Source organism: Salvelinus alpinus, chromosome 5 (genome assembly GCF_045679555.1).
Source record: "Salvelinus alpinus chromosome 5, SLU_Salpinus.1, whole genome shotgun sequence".
NCBI lineage: Eukaryota > Metazoa > Chordata > Actinopteri > Salmoniformes > Salmonidae > Salvelinus > Salvelinus alpinus.
The window spans coordinates 60,937,994-60,954,260 of record NC_092090.1 but is presented as its reverse complement, the minus strand read 5'-3'; the positions used below and the strand labels follow the sequence as shown (position 1 = coordinate 60,954,260).

The following is a 16,267-nucleotide window of genomic DNA, read 5'->3' as shown; positions in this document are numbered from 1 at the left end:
CTGAGCTGATCTGCGGACTGCTATTTTGCGAACCATGGGCGGAGTCTTTTTCCCAAAGGATGCTGGGACTGATTTCTGTATGTTGCCTACTGTGAGTCCTCCATATCTAGGAGAGAGGGAGGGAGAGAGAAAAGACATTTAAAGCGTGTGTGTACGCGTCTGTGCCCGACCCCGGTGAGTCTGTTACCTGTGCCCGACCCCGGTGAGTCTGTTACCTGTGCAAGCGCAGTCTGTCAGAGGTGTAGAGGAGATACTCTGACACGTTGCGCCCGGTGATGTCTACCAGAATGTCCCCGGTGACCACCTTCATAAGGGGCGGCCGCCCCCCCACCCCGCTGGGGCAGGAGAAGCCCGTCCCCTGCATGGAGCAGATACAACGAACCAGCTCCCGGATGAACAGGGACAGGGTGGGAGGAGACGTCACCGTTTCTGAAGACAGACACATAGACAGAGGCATGATTTTTAGGGAGGCTACTGTAGAGGACTCTAGTAAGTAAGGAGAGTAAGTAAGCCTTTTTTGAGCCAAAATGGCCGACACAGGACTCTACTGTAGCTATCAAATACAATTATATAATGTTGATATAATGCAATTATATGACACAGGGTACAAGTACTATAATACAGTATGATAGGATAAAACATTAGCCTACATACGAAGTATAGCATATCCTTTTAGACAGTTTTTACCACCTGAGCATTGAGCACGGTGGTGGGAGGGGCGCAAAGACATACCCCTGACAGTGGTAGGAGTGGTGGCAGTAAAGTTCCACAGCCCATCCTCAAAGCGAGTGTCGGGGTCATCGGAGGGGGCTGGCGAGGGGGGAGGGGGTACAAAGTTGGACAGTGGCACTCCCTGGGTGAAGGAGTCCAGACACATGGAGTCAAAGTAGCGGGCGGCCAGGGTCTTGCTGTTGTTGGCGCTGGGGTTGAGCGTCTGTGCCAGCTGGTCCAGGGTGCTGTTGAAGGGCGTTTTGAGGACGCAGGTGGCGCCCACGCCCGATGGCAGACGCAGCGTGTTGGCGATCTTCTGAGGGCTGGCATCCGGGGACAGTTTACTCCTGAGGAGAGGAAGAACAGGAGGCTGTTATAAAGCTACAGACGGAAGCTTTACAACATCCATGGCCTGTAGATGAATGTTACCTGTCAGAAAGAAGGATACGATTATGGATGTGTAAAACAGCGCATTTACATTGTGTATATACTAGCATGAGTGACATACAGTCCCCTACTCCCAATGTCTGTCTGACCTGTACTGTGGGCGGTCTTCGTTGGCGTAGGGGATGAAGTTGCCACGGGGCTGGGTGTAGTTGTGGTACTGGGATGGGGACAGGATCAGTGGTGGCAGATCTCCTGAAGAACAGAAGACAGACATCACGCCACGATGACCGACAAACACTGACAAACAGCCAAGTCAGGTTCAAGATCAGCTGTAGTTGAACTTGAGGGGAAACAAACGGTACTTGTCTGTCGTGCACTCACACCTGCACTTTTCTTCCTCTTCCTGCCACTGATTCTGCTCACAGCGGGTATTTCGAAGAAGAGTCCACATGCAATAACTGTGATATGTGGTCGTTTTCTCCTGCTAAACTTAGTTGACTACACTCCGGGATAAGAGTGCCTGCTAAGTGACTAAAATGTTCAAATGTAATGTCACTTGTAGTTGTTCTCACCGATGGAAGGCACCGAGAGGGCGACAGTCATGGCCACGCAGACGAAGAATGCGGGCAGCAGGATCTGTGAGAAGAGGCCCTTGGTGTTCCTCTTGGCGCAGTGGAACCTCTTGACGATGAGGCCGTGGAACTGGCGTAGCTTCAGCCACCAGCCCTCCAGCTTGAAGCTGCCCTGCCCCTCCAGGACCACAGGCTCCGGGGAGGCCTCCTCCACATCCGCTGGAGGTAGAGAGAGATGGAGCGAGACAAAGAGAGAGACATTAGCAAAGCCTAAAAACACCTCACCTAGAGCAAAATAACTCTCACAAACTCATCCGAACCATATTATATATCTCATTGCACCCAGTTGGCCAGGTACGTGTTGTAAAAGAGAATGTGTTCTTAATAACATACCTGGTTAAATATAATGAAGATTAAAAAAGGTATTCACTAAGTAACACCCTCTCGATGTCCTTCAGTCTCCTCATCCAACAGTGGGACTCTTACCCCTCAGGCTGGTAGAGTGAGGGTCCCGTCCATTGTCGAAGAGGCGGCAGTAGTCTCCGTAGAAGTCTGCGTAGAGCCCTTCCTCATCCCCCAGTACGGACCCCAGGGAGGAGGAGGAGCGCAGGGAGGATTGGCTCTGGCTGAGTCTGGAGCTCATCACCAGGTTAGAGAGCTCTACCTCTGGCCTCTCCACACTGCTGCTGCTCCCCGCCGGAGCCCCCGGCTCCTGTGGATAGGGAGAAAGCAGGTCAAATAAGTAAGCCTTGTCTGAGCCAGAACAGCCTAACAGTAGCCCATCTCATGTTAGCGTGAGGCAGCTTGATGTCTAAGTACACCCCCTGGACCGGACGCTCTATCGCAGGGATGAGAGATGGGTTAGATTCATTGATTCATTAATTAGTCAACCAAGGGTGTCTTTATCGATTAGAAAATAAGGGAAGCTAGAATAAAATAAACACATTTGTGAAATTACTAGAATGTTTCATTTGTTTAAATAAATGAACACTACTCTGTTTTGCAATCAAATAATAATCAATTCTGAAAAGCATGTGTTGAACTAATCCCTACCTGTGGCTTTCCAGAGCCCCCCAGACCCACTGCAGCAGCAGGTTTCCCCACTGAGATACCGCCGAGGGAATCCTTCATGTCTGGGAGGAGAGAGAATTGAATAGATCATGATTAACATTTATAGAGAGTTGCAACACCACCACTAAATAGATAACTTGTGAAAAGTCTATGTCAGCATTTAGCTATTTGGCAACGCAAACACTGTTCGCAAACTCAGCAGAAATGAAATTCATGATGTGTATCATAAATAATTAATGTAATGAAGTCCTCCCAAAATAACTTTATTGATCCGTGTAGCCGCAGACAGACACACAAAGCTTTGGTCCCACACACAAAAATAGAATCACTAGAATGGACATCCCTATTCAAGTCAATGATGCCATAATTGGTGGACTGGCAGCCATTTTGAGTGTACTCATAGAATTAAAGGCATATTTCTTTGGTCTCACCGGCATCACTGTTCTCCAGGGACTGGTCCTCCTCGGACACCTTGAGGAAGACCTCCTCCAGAGTGGTGTCCATCACCCCGAAGCTGGTCAGAGCCAAGATGGCCAGATTTTGCTCCAATGCCTGGGAATAGGAAATATGGGCTCTGGTCAAAAGTAGTGCACTATAAAGGGAATAGGGTGCCATTTGAGACACAATCTGAGTCTGTCTGTCTAGGTGAGTACCTGAAAGAGTGTCTAGGTCTTTGTCTGTCTGTCTGTCTGAGTGTGTGGGTCAAGTCCCTCTAGGTCATGTGTCTCTCTGAGTGTGTGGGTCTTTGTCTGTATGTCTGTCTGAGTGGGTGTGTACCTTTATCGCTAGGTCTGTGTCTGTGTCTGAGTGGGTATACCTTTATCTCTAGGTCTGTGTCCGAGTGGGTGTACCTTCATGTCTAGGTCTGTGTCTGTGTCTGTGTCTGAGTGGGTGTACCTTCATGTCTAGGTCTGTGTCTGAGTGGGTGTACCTTCATGTCTAGGTCTGTGTCTGTGTCTGAGTGGGTGTACCTTCATGACTAGGTCTGTGTCTGTGTCTGAGTGGGTGTACCTTCATCTCTAGGTTTGTGTCTGTCTGAGTGTGTACCTGAAATAGCCTCTCGAAGCAGCCCTTCTTGACAGCCTCAGAGGGCAACACATAGGATAGCTCAGTGTTGGAGTCAGACAGCAGCAGACAGGACCCCACAAATTGACGAATGAACTGGGTGACCCGGGCCTCCGAGCAGGGAGACAGGGAGGAGGAGGAGGAGGGAGACAGGGAGGAGGAGGAAGGGGACAGGGTGGAGGGAGGCTGGGTGACCTGGTCTGGAGGCACAAACACACAGCATGATGGATGGAGGGAGGGAAAGGAGGATAAGGTGTAAGCAGAGAGTGGGGCAGCGGGAAGAGTAGAGGACAAAGAGACTTTTCAGAGCCAAATACTAGCTGTACATGTTCAAAGACTTTTAAAAGAGAAAGTGAAAGATATTATAGAGAACACAGGAAGTTGGTGGCACCTTAATTGGGGAGGACGGGCTCGTGGTAATGGCTGGAGTGGAATAAGTTGAATGGTATCAAATACATCAAACACATGCTTTCCATGTGTTGATGCCGTTCGCTCCATTCCGGCCATTATTATGAGCCGTCCTCCCCTCAACAGCCTCCACTGAAAGAGAACAAATCCATCATATTCTAAAAGTGAGGGACAGAGGAAGGCTGTCATTGATAATAAACTGAGACAGCTTGTGACGAAATGAAAAAGAGAAACACACACATACACATATAAAAAGACTCACCTCCGCTCTCACTCTGTTTCTTGACCAGGGTGAGTTTGTAGCCGTCTCCGTAGGTGCTCTTGAGAAAGAGTGGAGAGCCGCAGCACTTGAGTTTCCCATGGGAGATGATGGCTATGCGGTCTCCTAACAGGTCAGCCTCATCCATGTGGTGGGTGGACAGCAGGATGGTGCGACCTAGAAACACAGTTGAAACGTTTCTCTTTCAATATACACTGAGTGCACAAAACATTAGCAACACCTTCCTAATATTGAAGGTGTTGCCCTCAGAACAGCCTCATGTCGTCGGGGCATGTACTTGTACATACTCTACAAGTTGTCGAAAGCGTTCCACAGAGATGCTGGCCCATGTTGACTCCAATGGTTCCACAGTTGTGTCAAGTTGGCTGGATGTCCTTTGGGTGGTGAACCATTCTTGATACACACGGGAAACTGTTGAGCGTGAAAACCCCAGCAACTTTGCAGTTCTTGACTTTGGCACCTACTAACATACCCAGTTCAAAAGCACTTCAATATTTTGTCTCGCCCATTCACCCTCTGAATGGCACACATACACAATCTACAGTATGTCACAATTGTCTCAAGGCTTAAAAATCCTTCTTTAACCTGTCTCCTCCCCTTCATCTACACTGATTGAAGTGGATTTAACAAGTGACATCAATAAGGGATTATAGCTTTCACCTGGTAAGTCTCTGTCATGGAAAGAGCTGGTGTTCCTAATGTTTTGTACACTCAGTGTACATCAAAGGGAAGAGGGTGACAAACCAGTGCACTCTATAGGGAACAGGGTGACAAACCAGTGCACTCAATAGGGAACAGGGTGACAAACCAGTGCACTCTATAGGGAACAGGGTGACAAACCAGTGCACTATATAGGGAACAGGGTGACAAACCAGTGCACTCAATAGGGAACAGGGTGACAAACCAGTGCACTCTATAGGGAACAGGGTGACAAACCAGTGCACTCTATAGGGAACAGGGTGACAAACCAGTGCACTCTATAGGGAACAGGGTGACAAACCAGTGCACTCAATAGGGAACAGGGTGACAAACCAGTGCACTCTATAGGGAACAGGGTGACAAACCAGTGCACTCTATAGGGAACAGGGTGACAAACCAGTGCACTCTATAGGGAACAGGGTGACAAACCAGTGCACTCTATAGGGAACAGGGTGCCATTTGAGACACAATCTTAGTGTGGTTGACCCATGTCTCACCTGTTGTGAGTGTTAGTGTGCGAGGGTTAGTGTGTGAGTTTGACGCATAATGTATCACCTGTTGTTAGTGTGCGAGGGTTAGTGTGTGAGTTTGACGCATCATGTCTCACCCTGTTTATACTTGAGGATGAGGTCCCAGATGGCTCTGCGTGCGTAGGGGTCCACCCCCGCCGTAGGCTCATCCAGGATGACGGCCCGGGAGCCGCCCACAAACGCTATGGCCACGGACAGCTTCCTCTTCATTCCCCCAGACAGAGTCTGCACCAGGCTATGACGCTTATTATTCAACTCTAGATCGTCTATCATCCTGACAACATACACACAACTCATGGTCATTTACATTATTTTGGGCTGTGGATGGGTATAATTTGTTTCCAAACTATACATATCCTTTAATGGCAGTCACCTGTACTTATATACTATCGACACCCTTCAATTTGAAGAGGTGAGATCCTAATCTAATGCCATGTTGATAGTTTAATTTCCACCTTAGGGTCTTTGACTTGGTTAAACCATCCAAATGGGATGTGACGTACTTGTCCATCTCCTTGCGGATGTCTTCCTCGGCCATGCCTTTGAGTTTGGAGTAGAACCACAGGTGCTCCTCCACGCTGAGCTTGTCAAAGAGCACATTGTGCTGGGGACACATGCCCAGGTTCTGCCTGATACGCTCCATGTCAGTACGGATGTCATGGCCGTAGATGGTGGCTGAGCCAGAGGTGGGCGGGAACAGGCCTGTAAGAATAGACCTGGGGATCGTAGTAGAGAACCAATGGTAGTTAGTGACAGGGTTAGTTAGAGAGGGCAGAAATGGACACGTAAAACATAGGTTATACTGTATTTGAAGGCCATTTTGTGGACATTACGGTGATGTTATGGGAATCATATGGGAACGTCAAGGAAAGATGACGGGAACGTTATGGTGATGTTATAGCCAACATTATGCATGGCCTGTTTATAACTTATCATTGCATGACAATTGTTTACAAATAGTTCATCTACAATATGGTTTATAAGCAGATGATGAATAGCCCTTCAAACAAATTCTTACCAAAACATACAACACACATCTCCCCGTGTCTCTCTGTAAATCCACACGTCAACACAACACAAACGACTGGGGACCCTCTGACACACACGTGGGCACACACACATTTCTCTCTCTCACATGGTGGTGGTCTTGCCGGCTCCGTTGTGTCCCAGGAAGGACACCACCTGGTTCTCGTGGAGGTTGAGGCTCAGCTTGTTGAGGGCCAGCTTATTGCCCATCTTGTAGACCTTGGTCAGCTTGTCTATACAAACCACCAGAGGCAGGTGGCTGGGCTCCTCTTCGATACCACGCATCTCCTCTGGAGGGAGAGAGAGCCGGCGAGCGAGAGAAAGAGAGAGAGAGGGAGAGAGAGGATAAAGCTGCTGTCTATTACAGAACCAGGGAAGAACCTTATTTTGAGATGAGATTTTTTGGTAACATCTAATTTGGATAGTCCCAAATCAATGCTTTATAGATGTTGAGTAGATGTTCAACTACCTATCAACAATATTTCTACTAACTATCCACTAACCAAGTCCAAGGTCAGGCTTGGCCCTACCAGATCGCCGGTGTTCCATGGCACACGCCTGGTCCTCCTCCATGACACTCAGCCTGGCCCCTCCCCCCCAAGGACACTCCCATGTCTCCACACGCCCACTGCCCAGCCAGTAGGACTTCTGCAGGGGGAAGTACCACGGCCGAGGCAGCCCATACATCCCTGGAGGACAGGAGAGAATGGGTGAAAAACCCCATTTGTGATCCAGCCCAGTTGCTTCCATAAACATATTCAGACAGTCAGTGACAAAACAGGGACACAAAAGGGAGGGATTTAAGTTAGCAGCCAAACACTTGAAAAATGGAAATCCATATTGGATGTTGACTGTTTACCTGGGTGCACAGCCTCTATGTACCAGGTGAGTACTCCATACACACTAGCATCGATGATGAGCATCATCATGGACAGGCCAAGGTTGAAGTCATCGCCCTCTACAGGTGACTGGTTGATGGTGCGCCACTGGATACCGACCCCAGCCACCTCGTACAGGGCAAAGTACTTAGAGCCCAGTCCGAACGCTGTGGTCGACATAAGAGACTGGAGAGAGGAGAACATGGGAATAAGGACAATGGACCTGTTAAAATGTATGAAGATCAATGTCTTTCAAGGGCTGACTGATTCAGACTGGTATTGTCAGAGAATAGAATAGAATTTTGAAGTCTGGTTTCTTCCTGACTTTCAACTACTTTGCTTGACATTTTGATAAATTTTGATACACCTTTGACACTCAGAAACAGGCCATTTGACTCAGTGAAAGAGACAAATAACTAAATCTAGCCATGAGCTTGGGGTCATGTTTCTCTCATTAAATATATCCAGACAGTCTAGACATGGGCACAGTTTATGACTAACAAAACAATTCCCTGTCATGAATAAAGCATAGGGAGAGAGTCAGACAGGGAGGAGAACAAAGGCCAGATCTTACAGCGATACACTTCTCGAAGGCCGTGATCTTGTCATGGGCCACCTCCTCCCTGATGGCCACGTACATGTATGGGACATAGCTGAGGAAGTAGATTATCCCACCACACGCTGACGCCAGCTTGGCCTTGGAGTAGATCACTGACACCAGGAAACTGACATACACAGACAGGACACAGACAGAGAGAAAGGAGAGAAATACTGTTAACATTTACTAATCTTGTTTCTAAACACTTTCGCCCAATGGAGATGTATTTTTATTTATTTATTTATTTAATTTAACCTATTTAACTAGGCAAGCCAGTTAAGAACAAATTCTTATTTACAATGACGGCCTACCAAAAGGCAAAAGGCCTCCTGCGGGTATGGGGGCTGGGATTGAACTTTTATCAAATCAACCGTTAAATATCATAGTGACTCATGGTGAGTGATTCATTAGATTCATCTCTAACACCCTGAATGTGTGTGACGTCACTGCTGCTTTGATATCACAGCTTTCAGCGAGGATTGCAACAACAGAGAGAGGGAAACCAGTCAAAGCAGAAGTTGCAGATGCCCCTAGACACTGTTAGTTTCACATTTCCCCTCCGATAACGGTGAAGATTTCAGGAAGGTAAACTGATCCTACTATATCTGTGCCTAAGGCCATGGCAACTTCTATCTGGGACAAAAGTTGAAAGCTGCACATATGCTCCCAATGATTTAATGGTTGAAAGAGCAGTGTGCAACTTTCTTCATAGTGTAATATTATGTTCGTCTGCACTTCTCCTACTATTTTGGCTGTGTGTCAACTCGTGCTTTTTACTAGACGAACGTCAGAGCCGCAGTAGTGCCATTACCAGAACATAATGGTGGCGATGGCGTAGATGGAGAGGAAGAGCCAGATGATGAAGATGTCGCTGTGGAGGAGCACCCGACCGTACTTCAGGATGGCCGTCAGGGCCGTCACTGAGATGGACAACTGGACAAAGCCAGTGATGAACCAGGCCACCCAGTGGACCGCGTTGTTCAGGCCCATCATCTTCATCACCTACAGGCCAGGCAGGGAGGATACAGGTTACTTTCCAGAAGAGGTTATTCCTCTTATTTACACTCTTACAGTCACTCATATGGATGTGAATGTGACCTCAACCCCCACCCCCTCCCCAGATATGAAACAAAATATTCTGAATATGAAAAAAAAAAAAAAAAAACTCATACAATATTATCATAGGAATTCAACTTGGAAAAACATTTAATTGAAATCCACATTTCTCCAGCAGGGGGCAGTAGAGAGGCAATAAATACGAGTGACATCATCTTGCTATTGGATGCCGAACAAAGGCAGAGAGTAGATGGCTTTAGTGTTGCTGCTTCAATGTCACAGACAGACAGACATTGGATAGGAGATGCATTCTAAATAGCACCCTTTTCCCTATATAGTGTACCAATTTTGACTAGAGGTCTGGTCAAAAGTATTGTACTACAAAGGGGTTGCCATTTGGAACACACACGGAGAGCCTAGTGTAGACGGGTGAGCAGGCGGCTGCAGGCAGTCTCACCTCTTTGAGCCGGTGCTCCTTCTCCGCCACAATGTGTTGGATCATCATGGCTACAGAGTAGACCCAGGAGATCACCATGCACAGAGGCATCATGTGCTCGATCACAAACAGGAAGCTATGGACCAACGACAGACAGGAGAAATCACTCGCTCAATGCTAAACCTCATTTAGATCTGTTATTGAATCATTTGGCAGTCGAGCAAGTTGAGGAGACTAAACTGCTGAGTGTAACCCTTGGTAGCAAGCGTTCACGGTCAAAACTCAATGGTTGCTAAAATGAGAAGAGGTCCTTCCATGATAGGGCGTTGCTCTGCCTTCTTGACATCTCAGTCGACCAGACAGGTCCTACAGGCCCTAGTTTTGTCGCACCTGGACTACTGCCCAGCTATGTGGTCATGTGTGGGCAAAGAAGGACATAGGTCAATTGCATTTGGTCCAGAACAAAGCAGCACGTATTGCATTTAGACGTACACGGGAGGGTAAGTGTCAGGAACACGTATGTCAATCTCTCCTGGCTCAAGGTTGAGGAGAGATTGACTGCATCACTAATGGTCTTTGTGCGAGGTATTGATGTGTTGAAGGTACTGAACTGTCTGTTCAAGCAGTTGGCAGACAGTTTGGACACTCATCGGTACAACACAAGACATGCAACCAGAGGTCTCTTCACAGTCCCTAGGTCCAGAACCGAGGCTGGGAAACGCACAGTATTAAATAGAGCCATGACTACATGGAACTCTCTGCCACCCCAAGTAACTCAAGCTAGCAATAAAAAACAGTTTTAAAAAACGGATAAAAGGGGACTGTGAAGAGACACACGCATTTTATATATCTTGTATTGTAATTTGCACTGTACTATGTATTAGACCTAGATATTGTGTGTACTGTATGTACTAATATGTAGGCTATGTTTTACATTTTAAATGTACTTCAGTCTTTCACTTATAATGTTCTGTACTATCTATCCATCTATCTATCTATCCGTCCGTCCATCCATCCATCCATCCATCTATCTATCTGTCTATCTATCTAAATGTGCCGGGCCAATGTCATTTGATTACCTCAGAAATAGTGCCAGAATGAATGGTTATTTTGGCCACAGTCCCAGGGCAGAGCAACTATAAGAAAAACCCAATGTGAGTAGAGGAGAGGTATATTGAGAGAGTTCCAAGTCTTACTCGTCTCTTGTGTAGCAGGGGTAAGGGAACATCTGAACATAGTTGCCAGGCTCCACCACGTCATGGCCCACAAACGTGTTAATGATGGCTCTCTCCATCATATCTGAGGACACACGCACACACACACACACACACACACACACACACACACACACACACACACACACACACACACACACACACACACACACACACACACACACACACACACACACACACACACACACACACACAGCAGAGATGACAGGGCCCATCAAGTTTTCCCCAAAACATACGGAGAATGTGCTGGATCTGCAGCTTGGTGTTGGTACCCACACAGGTGTGCCCACCTCAAGATCACTAGGGTAAGCAGTTTACCCCAATAAACCCTTATCTTAATAAAACACCAGCAAAACAATTGTTTGACATAACAATTGTGTCCTCCGTGAACCTGATTTTGTTAGTTGATTTATAGTCTATGTACAGTATAGCCTATTTATAGTTTTGCCTTCGGCAGATAACGCTGAAACAAGTACAGCTTTGAGTTTTGAGACGTCTTCTTCACTACTAAGCAAGGGGAATGAGAAACATACCAACGACACAACAACGTTAGGAAATGTCATACCAGCATTCTAATTATGTATAAAACACTAATTAGAGCCAACAGTTTTCTTCATATTAATTCATTTGAAATAGCCCAGGTGCCAATCTATTCTGCTTTGGTTAAAGGGATACTTTGTGATTTTGGCATGCTAGCAGATATCCATAGACTTCCTGTCATTGTGCTAACACTAGTTAGCATTGGCTCGTGAAACTACCTTTAACTTCCTTCATACTGGACGCATACATAAAAAAGTTATCCACGAGTTCATCTGACTCTGGGGAAATAGATAAAGTGCCTCATTGCCAAAATCGAGAAGAATCCGTTTAATGCCTTTGTGGCTGTGATGCTGATGATAATGGCTAGAGTTGTCTAGAGTTGTCTAAAGTTGTCTAGAGTTAGATAGAATTGTCTAGAGTTGGCTAAAGTTGGCTAAAGTTGGCTAGAGTTGGCTAGAGTTGTTTAAAGTTAGCTACAGTTGGCTAAAGTTAGCTACAGTTGGCTAAAGTTAGCTAGAGTTGGCTAAATGTGGCTAGAGTTGGCTAAACTTGGCTAGAGTTGGCTAGAGTTGGCTAGAATTGACAACATTTCAGTAGACAACATGGAGGATTCTGGTCACGTACCCTGGATCCACACAAAGCCGTAGAGGAAGTAGAACTTTCCCCCCGTGTTGGGCCCTGGGCGCCAGTAGGCCCGGCGGATCTCGTTGGTTTTCTCTGTGAAGCTGGAGTTCTGTCTGATCTTATAGAGGACATGAGGAGGCAGGGAGCCATCTAGGTTGGTCTGGAATATCACACCTGGATGAGAGGGAAGGGGACATTATGTACACTATGTCTTTGACATTATTTCCTCACAATATGAAACCTATTTCCGATCGGAGGCTAGCTGCATGCCATAGCCACTGCCCTTTCCGTAAAATCCATCTGGCCACCTGGGCCTGGCCGTTAGCCACGATCTGTGTTTTACTGTAAAGCCTAATCGAGTGCCAGAGACACATTTCCATTTTGTGATCATGTAATGGACAGTAAAGTTGTCATATCCTTGCTTATGATTAAATCAAGTAGTCTGCCCACTGCAGTGGTTCGTGGACTCACTGGCAAACACTGAGATGTTATCATGGTAAGCTTGGTTCAGTGTGTAGTTGACGATGCTGTCCTCATCCGGAAAACCCTTGAAGATATCCACACTGACCTGGAACAAGAAGAAGAAGAAGAATAAGAAAAAAATAAGAATACTTCATTGATCCATTTTCCTTGCAGTCAATGGAAAATTGTTTTCCGTCTTGATCCCAACCAGATGGCAGCCACAGTGCAGCGCCAACCCCCAAGAGCACAAGAAACGTCTATATCGGCAACATCGGTAATAATAGTCCCTGTCCTGGGCTCTGGTCAAAAGTAGTGCACTATATAGGGAATAGGGTGCCATATGGGATGAATCCTGGGACTATTGGATGGAGCTTTGCATCCTTGTCCAGAGCTGATTATCAGTGCTCATATTACTGCACGCCTGCTGTCTGTGTTCGGATCAATATACAGTACTCAGGTTCCACTGCTCTTCCTGTGTCAGTCTGAATCAGAACGCCCATGTCTACAGTTCTTCCTGCCCGTACACCAGAATCTTATAAAGCTCTCATGTAATGGATAGTGACCTTGAGCGTTCTTTCCAACCAGGACTACTTCTACTAGATTTACTATTCCTCTGTGATTTTTTTTGTGTGTGTGTTTGTGTGTTTCTTTCATACTGACCTTGGACATGAAGTGTGTCCAGCCACAGGCGGCGTTGTCAATGGTGTCCAGCTGCTCCAGCAGGGTGGAGGTGTTGGGCAGGGTGTAGTTGCCCTCCAGCAACCCACGCAGCAGATCACTGTCTGTCCCATTCAGCAGTTCCGGGTGACCACGTAGGTCAGAGGTCAACTAGGAAGAGGAATACATAAGGAGTTAATGCACAGGTAGGCATATCCATGGGCGTATTGTCCGGTAGCGTGTATGTGTTTATGTTACAGTGTACATATGGGCTTATCAGGCAAGATATGGACTGTATTAATATACGGTGTGGGGGACAATACATTTTTTCAAGATTGCCAGTTAAATCTTATGCCATTTATCAGACAATATTACCTTATGAGGTGAGGTGAATAGTGTCTGTTACTGGATATGAAGAGAGGTAAAAGCTGTGTGTTACCTGCTGCATCCAGGCCAGGTGGTGGTGCAGCTTGCCCTCCTCCAGATAAGTCCTGAGCTGGGCAGAGATGTTGAGCCACACCCGGGCGTAGTGAGTCACGTTCCCCACAAACGAAAATGTCTCATTGGCCTTCACACAGAAGCAGAGTCACGGGTCACCGACGCAGAAGAAGCTATCCCAGGCCTAGCTCTGGTCCATGGTTGTTACGTGCAGCTTGCTGGTGCTGAGGCAGCTTGCTGGTGCTCAGTGTCAGCAAGCCACATCCTGAAGCAGAGCTATCCCAGTCCCATGAACGTCTCGTTACTCTATCCACGTCCTTTCAACTGTCCTTTTCTGTTGAGTCCTTTCTGTGGCCCTTCCCTCTACTTTCTGCCTCTCTCCCTCCCTCTCTAGTTTTGTTCATTTCTTAAAATCCCTCCCTCCTCCAGTCCTCTTGCTAAGATAACAAATCTAGCTATAGACCATCTGCCAATAACAAGCCGGTGGTAACTAGTGGGATGTACAGAGAAACAGAGAATCAATTGCCAGTTCTGCATATGTTGTGGTATAGCGAGACCTCCGGGGACTGAGGATAGCATGATTCATCTAGCAACGCATTGACTTCCTACACATCTTGCCCTTAACCGATGTACAGAACATGATTAATGTGTAAGGCTGGGATACAAATGACCATGGGGCTCCTAGTGAATTACCAACATTTTCTCAATACACTGTGATTCTCAAAATGTCTGACAACAGCTAGGCCGTATTAAATGAAAGAAAAACCTGGAACACTGGCTATCCTGGGTTTAGTCTTGGCATTTGGAAATAGATCACATCTTGTGTACGTAAGCACCAGTTTTCCTCGTACTTTATCAAATGAATATAGACAATGCCTGGGCAGCAGTGTGCATAGCTCTGTAGCCTAATGACATCTGAATAACTCTATTACAGTACACTGTATAGGTACAAGTCACTGTGTACATGCTACAGTACATCCACAATAACGATACAGATGACAGAGCTTGAAAGAACATGGTCATGTACTTGCCTTCTGAATGACTTTGTCCACCTGTGAGCCGATGGGAGAGTAGAGGATCTTGGGATTTGTAGTCATCAGATGCACTAGTAAGCCCAGATTGCGCTGCTCTTTACTGGTAAAGCCCAGAGAGCTCATATTCCCTTGCTTTAAAGCCTCTGGCTCAATGATTCTGGAGACAGTAGACAGGGATCAACAACTTCAGCCTTTACGGCATAGGTGTACAGGCATAGGTGTTCTCTACTCTGGCACCAGCCCAGTTCTACACTCCTGATGCATTTTATCAATTTAAAGCATCAAGCCCTTGATTAGTTGAATTAGGTGTGTTATTATATGGCTGGGACATAAGCCTGCACACCCTGTAGACCTCTAGCCTGGTCCTAGATCTGTTTGTGCACAAGCAACTCCATGGGTGACAGGGAATTGGCATGATAGCATAAACAGACTAGCACTCAGGCAATTGGATCTGCAGTTAAAGAACAATGGCATAGAAATGATCCTATTACATAGACACAAACCTGTTGTTCCCACACAGAATAGGCTGCAGCCCTGCCCACAGCTGCACAAAGGTGGAAAACGAGTGAGGGTTCTCTTCTTTCACATTCTCTTTCTCTCGTCCTCTCCCCTCCTCTCCGCCCTCCTCCCAGGTGTTCTCGGTGGTGTTGGGCCCCCAGGTGGTGGCGTTGAGGGACCAGGAAGTGGTGGTGTTGGCTGGAGCCCCAGAGGGGGCGTGGCCGGCACAGGCGCCCTTGGGGAGCAGGCGAGCCAGGCCTGACAGCAGGTCTACATCCCTGAGGAGCCTCTCCACGTCAGCCAAGTCCTTCAGCAGAGCACCCAGGTGGGACTGGGACAGAGGGGCCGAGGAGTTGGCTTGCTCCAGACGCAGCTGGAGAGAGAAGGCCGAAAGGTGTGGAGAGACAGAAGAAAGGGGGAGAGTATGAGAGAGCGAGAGGAAGAGAAAGAGAGAGACAGATGTGGAGAAGAATCAAAGGGAGAGAGAATAATGACAGTATTAGCGATAGATACTGAGATACAGTAGTATATACTGAGATAGATAGGGAACTGAGATAGTTACTGAGATAGATACTGAGGAGCCATAGAATGTCAGCCATTCCAAATACAAAATCCACAGTATTTATTTATGTGTGTTTGATGAGGGAAACGCACCTCACCACAGGGATTCTCAGTTCAAAGCAGCCATTGAGTGTATCCCAAATGGCACCCTATTTCCTATATAGTGCACTACTTTTTTTATGGGCCCTGGTCAAAATTACAGCACTGAATAGGGAATAGGGTGCCATTTTGGATGAAGCGATTGTCTCTAATGTACCTTGTCAATGAGGCTCTGTGTGTCTATCTGCTCTCGGAGCTCCTGGCTCATCTCTCCAAAGCGCGCAGTCCTTGGTCCCGCCCCACCACCACATGCTGCGCTGTGATAGGCCTGGAGCAGGGACTGCTGCTTCTCAGGAACCAATAGGATCTTGCTCAGCTCACTAGGCCCATCCTCTCCACAGGTAAGCATTTCCAACATGGCACCAGTCAGGAGAACACCCTTTGACAGCACATTCAATAGAA

The 16,267-nt window shown here is 47.0% G+C and overlaps 1 protein-coding gene across 2 annotated transcripts in view; it reads right to left on the bottom strand.

Annotated features, from left to right (window-relative positions):
* abca2 (ATP-binding cassette, sub-family A (ABC1), member 2) overlaps window positions 1-16,267 on the bottom strand; it is an 87,429-nt gene that overhangs the window by 14,589 nt on the left and 56,573 nt on the right. The window contains exons 8-33 of one of the 2 annotated variants that reach the window (XM_071402535.1): window positions 16,023-16,244; window positions 15,211-15,578; window positions 14,705-14,864; window positions 13,675-13,803; window positions 13,239-13,406; window positions 12,588-12,684; window positions 12,117-12,290; window positions 10,914-11,016; window positions 9,739-9,853; window positions 9,037-9,227; window positions 8,202-8,352; window positions 7,609-7,813; window positions 7,253-7,438; window positions 6,859-7,039; window positions 6,227-6,439; window positions 5,801-5,997; window positions 4,477-4,650; window positions 3,789-4,006; window positions 3,173-3,293; window positions 2,724-2,803; window positions 2,157-2,382; window positions 1,671-1,889; window positions 1,248-1,350; window positions 733-1,058; window positions 216-429; window positions 1-106 (exon numbers count right to left, since the gene is read on the bottom strand). In XM_071402535.1, the coding sequence (XP_071258636.1) occupies window positions 1-106; window positions 216-429; window positions 733-1,058; window positions 1,248-1,350; window positions 1,671-1,889; window positions 2,157-2,382; window positions 2,724-2,803; window positions 3,173-3,293; window positions 3,789-4,006; window positions 4,477-4,650; window positions 5,801-5,997; window positions 6,227-6,439; window positions 6,859-7,039; window positions 7,253-7,438; window positions 7,609-7,813; window positions 8,202-8,352; window positions 9,037-9,227; window positions 9,739-9,853; window positions 10,914-11,016; window positions 12,117-12,290; window positions 12,588-12,684; window positions 13,239-13,406; window positions 13,675-13,803; window positions 14,705-14,864; window positions 15,211-15,578; window positions 16,023-16,244 (4,647 nt within the window). The remainder of the gene's footprint in view (window positions 107-215; window positions 430-732; window positions 1,059-1,247; window positions 1,351-1,670; window positions 1,890-2,156; window positions 2,383-2,723; window positions 2,804-3,172; window positions 3,294-3,788; window positions 4,007-4,476; window positions 4,651-5,800; window positions 5,998-6,226; window positions 6,440-6,858; window positions 7,040-7,252; window positions 7,439-7,608; window positions 7,814-8,201; window positions 8,353-9,036; window positions 9,228-9,738; window positions 9,854-10,913; window positions 11,017-12,116; window positions 12,291-12,587; window positions 12,685-13,238; window positions 13,407-13,674; window positions 13,804-14,704; window positions 14,865-15,210; window positions 15,579-16,022; window positions 16,245-16,267) is intronic. The other variant, XM_071402536.1, reaches the window with a different exon arrangement.